The sequence below is a fragment of the Erpetoichthys calabaricus genome, chromosome 8 (genome assembly GCF_900747795.2).
Source record: "Erpetoichthys calabaricus chromosome 8, fErpCal1.3, whole genome shotgun sequence".
Taxonomy (NCBI): Eukaryota; Metazoa; Chordata; class Cladistia; order Polypteriformes; family Polypteridae; genus Erpetoichthys; species Erpetoichthys calabaricus.
The window spans coordinates 61,161,683-61,174,252 of record NC_041401.2 but is presented as its reverse complement, the minus strand read 5'-3'; the positions used below and the strand labels follow the sequence as shown (position 1 = coordinate 61,174,252).

The following is a 12,570-nucleotide window of genomic DNA, read 5'->3' as shown; positions in this document are numbered from 1 at the left end:
ACTTTTGTCAGATTGACAGCAATCAGGACCTCCAATTGCTGACTCAGAATCCATTTTGTTGGTTGTGGGTATTAAGTGGTGTAAAACTCATTACATTGTGCGTATAATGTGCAATAGGAACTGAAACTCATTCTTGTAACTCACTTCTGGGCTCTGAAAAGGTTAGATGTGACAGACCTAAAAATGCATTCCTTCATGTTGACCTGTCCATGAATTATACTTTCATTTTCTGTTTTTGAATGACCAAAAAAAATAAAAAATAAAAAAAAGGGCCAATAGTTGCTTTCCGCTGAGAGATGTGCCTTATCTGCTGAAGATACTTGTACAGATGCTTCTCAGAGCATAAAATTATCAGAGTGACTTGTATGACGTATATTTCCTAAGAAAAAGGCATTGATAAGAGCACCCAAAGAAACTGCAAAAGAGAACTCTGTAGAAGAAAGACTCTTTTCATTCCATTACACTATTTCTGTGTGTGCATCTATTTAAAAAAAGGTTGACTCCCGACAGAGGCTGGTCCCACATGGCCAGGGTGGGAGAGTGTATTACAGTTGCAATGCCTTCAGTTGTGGTTCCAAAACTTGGCAGACTTATAGAACCCAATCCCTTTTAATGCAATGACAAGCATTTAAATAGCTGCTAAAGTATTGTTCATTGTGTCATTTTGCTAACAACAGGGGCCTCATTTATTCTGGTTAATTAGCACTAGGTTGTTCATGCTGAAAGGAAACAACATGGGACTATCACTCTTTTCTTTGTGTTTAACTTAATTTTTTTTTTTTTTTTTTTTAAATACATTGGATTTGGTCGCAACTCCTGGGTTTTACAGTCATTTACAATCTTCAAAGTAGTTTAACTTTAGGTAATTAATGCGTAATGGTAAATATATGCAATTCCTCCACATAAAGGGTCCTGTGTGAAACGCTTAACAGTGGTTTTTGTAGGGACAAGGAAGCTGCTATAAATCCCCAAGGACTCCTCCTTATTAAATATGCCTGAAAAGGTTGGGAGTCAGCTTTCAAGGTGGGAGAGCGGCTGGCCTGCACTCACTGTGTTTTGAAAGCCTATCTTTAGACACTTGTTTGAAATGTTGGTTGTTGCTTTAAATTCATTGGCTGCACACCTGTCCTGTGACCCAGTAAGAATCCCTTAATTCAAAAAAAAATATCGTCCTGCCTCACGTCCTCTCTCGGTTTAGGTAGCAGACCTGGGAATGACTAATGAGAATTTTAGTTCAAGACAGCCATGAATAAGAGGTAATTTATGCAATGACTAGGCAGACCAGCTCAGTTTGTGAACACAAAATAAGAATTTCATTGTAATTTAACCCAAAGAACAAATCTGATGTTTGCTATAAAGGAACAACCCATCCTTAAAGTCTTGTTTTTTGTCAGTCTGCCAGAGAACATCTATCAAGTTTGAATGAAACTTGCTTTAATTTTTTTTTGCATTTCCTTCCTTAGCTACATCCTCAAGTAACTGCTGTAAAAGTAAGTAATATGCACAATTTCTCCTACTTTCTATAGAATCACAAAACCCCAGGGACTTTGTTTGTAACTGGGTGTGAAATTCCAGATTCAATGAAAACAGGTCCAATCTGAAGCTGAACAATACTTAAGCTTAGATGGGTTTTAAAGCGTTCCCTTTGAAGAGAGGGCGACTCTTGGATAAAAGGGATTTTTTTCTCAAATACAAAGGAGTTCCATTAAACAAATCATTTTAAATTTTAAGAAAATTTTTAAATTAACTACAATGTTGATTGCAATTTTACATGCAGTAGAGATGGAACATAGGTATAGTTTCTCTGCAAAGCAGTTTATTAGAGAATACAATAATAATATAGAGACAGCATCGTTGTACTGTTCATGAAATAAAAGTGCAATTTTATACACAGGAACCCTAGATAACGGTTCTACTGGACCCTTTGTGCAAGCTGCCACTTATGAAATATTAACTATAAATGTTAAACAAAAGCCCTAAATACCATAAATAAAGACAATCATTGTGATAATCCACTCAGCCATTTTCAAAACTTATTTCAATTATAGGGCTGTGGCAGGACAAAGCCTACCCTCAAAGTACCAGTTGTATGATAGGAACCAGTTCTGGATGAGGCACTAGCCCAGTGCAGGGCACATGCATACACACACACATACACACACACAGACACATTTAGTCAAACTAAACACACACGTGTAGGTGGAAAATCAGGTACTAAAGCACAAGAAGGCACTAATAAAATGTACAAACTCCACAGAGGCAGTTAATGGGACAGGAGTTTAAGCGCAGACTCGAGACCAATTAGGGGCATGACTACTGACGCATTAGTGTAATAATATTTGCTAAATCATATTGTTGTACAACCAATCCTTGAATTAAATCAGTCAATTCCTAAACAGTGCTTCTTGCTGAGTAACTTTTCAGACTATTTCTTTTCAAATAGAATGTGACAAAATACATAACCCTGCAATAATTATCGGCAAAAAAAAAAAAAAAAATCAAAAACAATACAGATGTTACAAACATAAAAAATGTTTGCTAACAAGTTCCATCCAAGAAATTGTAAGGTAATAGAAATTAGAAAAACAAAAAACTCCTATTGAGAAATTCCTGGAGAAAATTTAAAAATGTATTAGTGAGAAGTCTTATAACAGAATAAAATAAACTGAATTTAAACCTTTTCACAGTGACAACGACAACACTTTAACAGCTGGCTAACTTTTAATAACTTTACTATGAGTTGGGCTTACTTGAGTGCTTTTCATCACTCAGAATGCAAAGTTTTCAAGCAGCTCATAACAAATCGATTTTGTTTTAAACAAGAGACATTTTTTCAGTTATTGGGGATATTTTAGACCCTTGATCATCATCATCATCACTAAGGCTTTTTGAGTGATAACTCCATTATTATTTCACTCAGTAGAACTATGTCAATTGAACTATACAAATGCTGGTCACCTTAAAAAATGCAATTTTTAAAAACATTTATTTTAAATGTAACACTTCTGAATGGTAATGAAAAAACCTACTGGTCTTCGTTAAATTAAACAAGAAACCGATGGTTAGCACATGATTCTCTCCCTTTCTTTTCAATTTAACCTCTAGCAAAGCCAAGCTTGCATAAAGTACTTCCTTGACAATTTGTGGATTAACAGCCTAGGCAGAGTTTGAAATGGGAGTCTTCCAGTTTGTAACCTGTAAAGGGTTGTTCATCATTTACTTGGAGTTAACGTGTCACCACATATTTCTTAAGTTACAGATCATTTGGCATTTAACCAAGTATGTCCAAATCTAAACTATTTAAATAAAAGGAAAAAAAAAAAAAAAAAAACCAAAAACAAGCTGGGTGCCTTAACCACAATTCCACGAAATAAGTAATGACTATCTCAAGCAACCTTTATACTTGAAGCTTTCCCTGCTGAAATAGCATTAGCAGTGCACATGGTGATTCACCTGGCAGCCGCACATCATAATAAAAAGGGTGGACTTCCCATGTGATCACACACTAATTAAACTCTAATACTTTAAATCCTTCCTTCAAAGGCTGACTTGCCCTCATGGCACTTCAAATGTGCTATACTGTACTATTCGTTCTAATATACAGCAATGTTTTGTGATACACTATAAATTTCCCAATATCCTCTACCATTTTGTATTTGTTTAAGGATTTTGAGTTATTCTCAATGAATTATACATGCAATATAGATATATAAATGATGATTACTACAGATATTGGGGAATTTAACTTGTAGACTTTGTCTATCATCTACACCGTGTATTGCACACATCCTATAGTTATTTGCATCTCTTTATTGCACGGATTTGCAGTTGTAACCAACTTTAGACACAATGCACAAACCTACCTTCCAAGGTATTTATTCTATTGCAGCTTCATGGAATATGTTACTTAGCGTATCTCATTAGGTTAGCCACATGAGGGAGAAGCACCCCTGAAGGTCTTATAGAGACCAACAGAACTAAAAGAATATTAAAAACCAAAAAAAAAAAAAAAAAAAAAAAAACCACAGAAGACCTAATTAAGAAGCACATATCCTATGGTGAGGTAGCTTTACTATCTCCAACATCATGTGTAAAAAAAAAAAAAAAAAAAAAAAAAAAAAAAAAAACAGAAGCTGCCAAAAAACAAAAACAACAAAAAAAAGAAACAAAGCATCAAGAAGCAATAAAGACAGGAACACATCATGTCATCTATCCTTAGATAAGATTGCTACAGTTAGGTCCATAAACTTTTGGACAGAGACAACTTTTTTCTAATTTTGGTTCTGTACATTACCACAATGAATTTTAAATGAAACAACTCAGATGCAGCTGAAGTGCAGACTTTCAGTTTTAATTCAGTGGGGTGAACAAAACAATTGCATAAAAACGTGAGGCAACTAAAGCATTTTTTTAACACAATCCCTTCATTTCAGGGGTTCAAAAGTAATTGGACAAATTAAATAACTGGAAATAAAATGTTCATTTCTAACACTTGGTTGAAAACCCTTTGCTGACAATGACAGCCTGAAGTCTTGAACTCATGGACATCACCAGATGCTGGGTTTCCTCCTTTTTAATGCTCTGCCAGGCCTTTACTGCAGCGGCTTTCAGTTGCTGTTTGTTTGTGGGCCTTTCTGTCTTAGTCTAGTTTAGTCTTCAACAAGTGAAATGCATACTCAATTGGGTTAAGATCAGGTGATTGACTTGGCCATTCAAGAATTTTCCACTTCTTTGCTTTAATAAACTCCTGGGTTGCTTTGGCTGTATGTTTTGGGTCATTGTCCATCTGTATCATGAAACGCCGCCCAATCAATTTGACTGCATTTAGCTGGATTTGAGCAGACAGTATGTCTCTGAACACCTCAGAATTCATTCGGCTGCTTCTGTCCTGTGTCACATCATCAGTAAACACTAGTGTCCCAGTGCCACTGGCAGCCATGCACACCCAAGCCATCACACTGCCTCCACCGTGTTTTACAGATGATGTGATATGTTTTGGATAATGAGCTGTTCCACGCCTTCTCCATACTTTTTTCTTGCCATCATTCTGGTAGAGGTTGATCTTGGTTTCATCTGTCCAAAGAATGTTTTTCCAGAACTGTGCTGGCTTTTTTAGATGTTCTTTAGCAAAGTCCAATCTAGCCTTTCTATTCTTGAGGCTTATGAGTGGCTTGCACCTTACAGTGCACCCTCTGTATTTACTTTCATGCAGTCTTCTCTTTATGGTAGACTTGGATATCGATACGCCTACCCCCTGGAGAGTGTAGTTCACTTGGTTGGCTGTTGTGAAGGGGTTTCTCTTCACCATGGAAATGATTCTGTGATCATCCACCACTGTTGTCTTCCGTGGACGTCCAGGTCTTTTTGCGTTGCTGAGTTCACCAGTGCTTGCTTTCTTTCTTAGGATGTTCCAAACTGTAGATTTTGCCACTCGTAATATTGTAGCAATTTCTCGGATGGGTTTTTTCTGTTTTCGAAGCTTAAGGATGGCTTCTTTCACCTGCATGGAGAGCTCCTTTGACCGCATGTTGTCTGTTCACAGCAAAATCTTCCACATGCAAGCACCACACCTCAAATCAACTCCAGGCCTTTTATCTGCTTAATTGATAATGACATAACGACGGACTTGCCCACACCTGCCCATGAAATAGCCTTTGAGTCAATTGTCCAATTACTTTTGAGCCCCTGAAATGAAGGGATTGGGTTAAAAAATGCTTTAGTTGCCTCACATTTTTATGCAATCGTTTTCTTCACCCCACTGAATTAAAGCTGAAAGTTTGCACTTCAACTGCATCCGAGTTGTTTCATTTAAAATTCATTGTGGTAATGTACAGAACCAAAATTAGAAAAAAAGTTGTCTCTGTCCAAATATTTATGGACCTAACTGTATATTGGAAAACTGTACAAAACAACAGGTGCAATGTTTGTCTTACTTTTAAGCCTAAATGTATGCTTATTAGTATGAAAAGGGCACTTGTTCTTCGATCCCCTCCCCTAACAATCTTGTCTAAAATTCTGAAAATAATGAAGTTTGGCAAATATGTTCATTACGCCTTTTGAAATGGATAAAATACCCTCTCTCTTCAGATTACACATAATTAAAGTGCAGGCTGATGAATACACCCAGGGTAAGATTTTATTTGATGGTAAATGCAAGACAAAGCCTTTTACCACCTCCAGAAAATAAAGGCAAATGTTTGTTTTGTTTGGTGTTACTCTAGTTGCGCCTTCTCCTTTTTAAAGTGTGCAAAAGCTCCTTATCTTAAACAATATATAACTAGAAAGTGACCAAATGAATAATAGCTTCTGAAAAACCTGGGAAGATATGTCAACAAACTGCTCTGAAAAGCACTTCCTGAGTCTCAAGTCACCTGATCTAAGAGCAATTGATGGAAGCAGGAAGACAGAACATGTTGACTGCAGGGTTCATCTATGCTATATGAGGCATTTCTAAAGGCAGGCCAGTAAGGCTCATATATCAGTTTGGACCTCCTCTATGATTTTATTTTCACACCTAACATGCATATTATATATATATTAAATGCTAAGGATTGTTTGTCAAATAAAAACCAACGCACTCCTAGGCTTTGAAGATTGATCTTGGTCTCAAGCGAGACCTTATGATGTGAATGATGAAACATCACCTGTGAACCACTTAGGCAGGCCACCACAGCCACAGAATATGGCTTTGGGCCCTTCTCACGAAAGGTTTTAGGTGATGGGAAAAGAATAGCAGAGCTGCCACAAACAACTCTGTGAAGCACATTGCACAGGCTGTTCTGATCAGTCAACTCTGTGATACTGACACTGATTGATAAAGTCAAATGACTGAAAGCACAATGGTGACAAACGGATCTGTAACAGGAACGTATAGTGACAGAATGAGTGGTATTTTAGAACCAACAGCGGTAATGAAAACAAATTTGCAATAGAAACATGCAGTTCTTAGCACAGGGACAGTAAGAAAAACAGCACTGGACAGGACATTCATGTGCTTCCTAGTACAGAACAATAAACACACAATAATGCACATGATCAGTGTGAGAAAAACTAAAATACCCCAAAAAGAGGTGAAGAGAATTTTTAAAGAAACACTTTTTCATTTTTTTTTTTTAAACTTCAAGTGCCCAGCACTCGGGCTGGGAGGGGTATGTGGGGAAGAGAAAAGGATGCTTTGCTCAGATGTCCAAAAACCTGATAAAATAATGCTATTGAACATCCATAATTTGCTCAAGATGACAACCAAAAAACTATTTGTATCCTGGCAAAAGTGCAAAGGCTGCAGGAAACAATTCTATATGGACCTGCGGCTCAGTGTAGGGCACTCACCTGCATATATCCATATTGTCATGCACTACCAATTTAGATTCACCAGTTAATAAAAATAAGCATATAGCATAAGCATACGGACACAAGAGGACGTGCAAATAGATAATTAATAGGCCAGGAATTAAACTCAAATATTGGGAGTTGGAATGCGATACTGCTAAGTTACCCTGCCACCATTAATGTAAGATTATTCCACTTTAAAATAAAATTTACATATATTTTTACATATTTATAAGATCTAGGATTACATATGAAAAAGTGAAAGACTGCATATAAATGTAAGGTAAACATAGCAAATCTTATGCATATAATATATATCTCAAAAAAGTAGAAAGAAATGCTCCCAATCCAATATGTCAAAAAAAAAAGTCTCATACCTTTGCATAGTCAAGTGGTAGCTGATCCTCAGGACATTTGAATACTCCTTCACTGTTAAAAATAAAAAAAAGAAACAAACACATGAATCTGTGACCTAATACCTCACAGTTGGTGCTCTGTCAGCCATACAGTTCAGAGAGCCTGGTAAAAAATGTCACATTTATGGAAAGACATCTAATTAAATACCACCCATCAAAATGAAATACTGAAAGTCTCAAATCGGTGTCTATCAGAAATGCTGAAAAGCTCATTACAAGAAGCAGGAGGGACATTTTGTCTAAAGGGCAGCATGGTTCACGCAGCCATTAATGGTTCCGTTGTTAGAGAAGAACTCCTAAATACTGTGCAACACAGGCAGATAAAACTACTGCAGTGCAGTAAAGACCAGCCGACATTCTCAAATGGTGCCTTGTCCTTTAAAGCAGAGCAAATCAATTACCTAAAAACATAAAAGTGCCTCATGTAGCTGACCCCTGAGGGCCAGACTAAAACAGCAGTAATGAAGATGGGAACAAGGCTAATGAAGGCATCTATTCATCATCAAGTGTCCCCTGCCAGTTTGCAGCTGTAAACTATCCAGCGACTACGAAACAGAAAGCTGATCAAATGCCAAGTGACTCGGAATTTAAAAAGGTTCCTTACATCATTGTGCAATTAATGCTATTTTACCCATAGACAATGGCAGCAATCACCAAAAACTACCCCCCAAATACCCACGACTTCTTCACCTAATCATAGAAGCATTCTTTGTTTTCCATTTTTCTCATTTTGCTCCTGCATGGCACCTCCACTAGCTTTAAAGATGTCCTAGAAAAAAACGTGAAGCTGTAAAACGGGGTGGATTTAATTGACAATTAATTTACTGAACTGAGAAATGATTCTCTTATACTGCCTTAAAAAAGAAAAAAAAGATTTAACTCTTACTGAATTCCTTAGGAAGACACCTTGAGAGGGCAAACTGAACATTTTGGAAAATGCTGACTAAATGGATTTTCTAGGCCATTGGTTTTTATGATTTTGCCCTTTCCCAGTTCTAGGTGACTTTATTTTAACAATTCAGATTTTCACAGTTGAAAACCGAGGGCAGGAGTGTGTTCCCCCAAAGCTGTCTTAAGCCTCCATGATTCTCAGGTTGATTGTAAAATTCTTTAACAGGTTTAAAGGATGGCAAGAATAGGTGGTTGGGCAAGACTTGCAACCCATGCAGCGCAACTAATCGGACAGCTCTTTACCTGTAACTCAGTTCTTGCCTTTCAAATTTGCTACAAGCCCTTTTGGGCTTATCAAGTAGAAATGCAAATTGTATTAAAGTTGATGCTTATTTCACTGTTGTTCATAGAGAGTGGGCTTGGCTGGATTGGGTATTAGGGTCCATTGGGTGATATAAAATTAAGACCGATTGAACAATAAAATTCCTTACGTTCTTCAGCATCAATGTATCTCAACATTCAGAAACCAGTTTAATCCAGTACGTGGCTGTGGGAGTTGAGCCTACCATTGCACAACCAAGTGTGAGACAGCAAAGCAACTTGGAGGACAAGGCAATCAACTGCAGTAGTATCAAAGTAGAGCGGACTAAAGAAAGTAAAATGATAAATGATAGGCCCTGCACACACTGTGTTTATAACAAGTAATGTAAGAGTGCAGTAGACACTAAACAAAACCGAACGATGTAGATAAAGAATTAACAGCTCTGGTAAGTGGCCAGACTTTAAAAGCTCACACTACTGCTGAAGTTGTCAGTACGGAAAAAAACTGGTATCAAAAAGGGGGCCATGCTTTGAACCCCATTCATCCCCTCGTTGCTTTGACATATGTGCATCAAATAAAATTTGTTCCAATGAAAAAAGCTCAGAAATGTTATCTGAGTAGATGGCATTTCTGGGTAAAACTTTAGGTAACAAGATAAGAGATTAGCTACTGTGCTTTAAATGCATGAGCTTTCACATGTTGGATTTTTCAAGCAAAATATTAAACACCTCAGAGGAAGCTGCAGCTGTTCAGTGAGACCTCGGTTTAAAAGCTGAATAAAAGTTCAGACATGATCAATTAAACATGAGATATTAGTAACTTAAAGCGGTGGAACTCCTGACTTCTTTGTAAGCTGTTTTTTGCCAATCATCAAGGCATTGCTTAAATTAGCAGTAAACAGGTAGAACTGAAACATGGTGCTGGAATAAACATATCAGTCCCAGACTGTCTCTTGTACAAACCAAACTACAAAATACAGATCTCTCCAATCTTTCTGTGCGCACTTGCACACACTCACACACACCCAACCACCCCTGTTCAGACACAAACTGCATCTTCTAGCTCAGGAGGTTCAGTCCTCAGCAAGCAGCTGTGACATCTGGCCCCTTCCCTCACTCCCTTTGCATAAAAAGGTACACTATCTATTAAGCCACTCAGCTGTTCTCCATTCTGTCCCACTTAGGATGAAGCCCTTGTATTTAGGGAGGGGAAACTTGGCTAACTGAGGTCACTGTCTGTTCCTCTCCCAGCTGTTCATCAGCTTACGAATAAAACAGCTAGAATTAAATGGGGGAGTTTATCTGCATCTGTGTCCATCTATTGCACTGTGCACTCATTAGTTCCGTTTATAAACTGAATAACAAATAAAAACTGTAATTAACCCTTAATTTACCAGGACTTTTCTTTGCCCATCTCTTCTCCCCCAACTACAAAATGTTCAGTTCTGAAGTGGGATATTATATACAAATGCTTAAGTACCACAGCATTGTGCTACTACTTTCGTCAACTTTACAAACATGAACCCATCTGTTTTCTGAATACCGGTTTACCATTATAGAGTTGTGCGGAGCTGAAGTCCATATTAGCAGTATTAAGGCAGGAACACCACCCTGGATGGAAGGAAAGTTTATCACAAACTAAAGTCTATAGTCTCTCAACCTTAATAAACTACCTGTTGCTTTAACACTACTTTAGCTCTTCTACACACACACAATTTTTCCACCCATTACTTCATCTGTGAATACATGCCTATAATATATACTGTATATTTATAGGGGATACGAAGTATTATATTGTTTTTTTATCCATTGCTCTGAAGTTGTTTTTTGAGGAGGAGACAGGCCATGACATCACTGCAACTCCTCACATAGAGACTCTCTAACACACATTGTAATCCAGATAATGGTGTGGTGTGAAGCAGAGCCCAAGATGGTCTGAGAGTTCATGCGAGTTGGCAGATGTCATTCAGCCAAATCCAGCATTTTCTTGGAACATAAAAGGCACTTAAAATGTGACCATGATGGCCTAATTGTCACCTACACCAAAAGTCAACAGTCTCCAATTTTCAAATGGAACTTAACATAGTCAATCGACAAACTTACTACTAGAACAACAAAAGAAAAAAGTGAACATTTATGACAAAGAAGTGGTTTGCATGCTCTTTAGCATTTGCACAGTGGCTTCTTTTGTAAACTGTAGTGTAAAACCATACAGCTGACCTGGATTAATAGCAGATTACAATATAAACTGCAGTGTTAAAAAACAAAAAACAAAACAAACAAAAAAAAAAAAAAAGCACTCGTTAATTGTCTGCCTCTCTTGGTACTGTCCACATAGGCCCACATCTACCTGCGATAAATAAAATTCACCACATCCTATCCCTTAATAAGCCATTGTTATTTGGCCACCAAGTTAAAAACATGTCCCAGACAGACAGGTTCAATGATTTGCCATAAAAACAGTTTTTAAACAGCCTGTTAAACACAAATGACTGTTCACAAAAGGTAACAGTGAAAAGCATGCCAGTGCCTTTCAAATACTTTGGGCTGGAAATAATTTCAACACAAGCCGAGCAGACAGGCCTTTGCTTGCGAGTGCTGAATCCTGTCAAAATGACAGGGTTAATTAGTAGAGATTAGCTCAGGCACACAAGACATTCTGTCATATTAAAAGCACGGAGTATGTCAGCTGAAGGAGATGCCTCTCTTTCAGCCATAGCTGGACTCAGAACTACTCAGTTCATTCTCGAGGCTCAGAGTCTCAACAGCTGGAAAGGCGATTGCCACAGGGGAGAGGTCATGAAATATTCACAGCGATAAATAATGAATGAACAGCAGATCGTTCTTCTAGTGCCTGCAGCCAACCAATGGTACTCTAAATGAATGGTGCTAAACACACAAGTAGAAACCCAGGGGCCTTACTGCTGACAATGACCCAAGTCCCAAACCATTGAGCACACACAGACTCATTGTTTCCATCCTGGAGACTTCTTAATGCCTAGTCCTTTGGCCCCCTTTTTTTGACTGGATGGATCTGGCATATAGGTGGAAGTGATAACTCTGCAGAGATCAACAAGAAACAAAAAAGTGAGCTCTTCAGAGGATTCATTAAAAATCCAAAACGCCACCCTGATATGTTGCTCATGTGTCTTTAGTCTATCATAGAAAAAACAAACAACAACAACAAAATAAAAGACAAAAACCAAACAAAAGGGGTTTCATCCCATCTCAAAAAACATTTTTCTCATCATGCAAGTGCATTTCATCAGAATGAGCAGAACTAATCCTCTAAACTGCTGAGCTGCAAATACGTGACCGAAGTGAGGATGCAGGATAATACGACACACGTGAAGCAAAGCAAGAAGCTTGACCACGTGTCATTACAAATCCTAAAGGTACAGGACATACCTAAGGTTAACCTTTTATTACAGATGTTCTTACACATGGCAGTGGTGATTAAGATCATAAATCATGCATAAATATAAAAGATCAATAGACCTATACAACAAAAGCATAGACTAGATCAATGAGTTATGAAAGGTTTTCAGATTTTCTGACTTGCTAATAAAAAAGCTGGGGGAATACTAATAACCGCACAGAATTTGAAGAAAAG

General features: G+C 37.6%; 1 protein-coding gene across 1 annotated transcript in view; it reads right to left on the bottom strand.

Annotated features, from left to right (window-relative positions):
- Positions 1-12,570, bottom strand: part of traf4a (tnf receptor-associated factor 4a) — a 57,321-nt gene that overhangs the window by 9,738 nt on the left and 35,013 nt on the right. Inside the window, exon 2 of the mRNA XM_028806595.2 lies at positions 7,707-7,758. Coding sequence (XP_028662428.1) covers positions 7,707-7,758 — 52 coding nt within the window. The remainder of the gene's footprint in view (positions 1-7,706; positions 7,759-12,570) is intronic.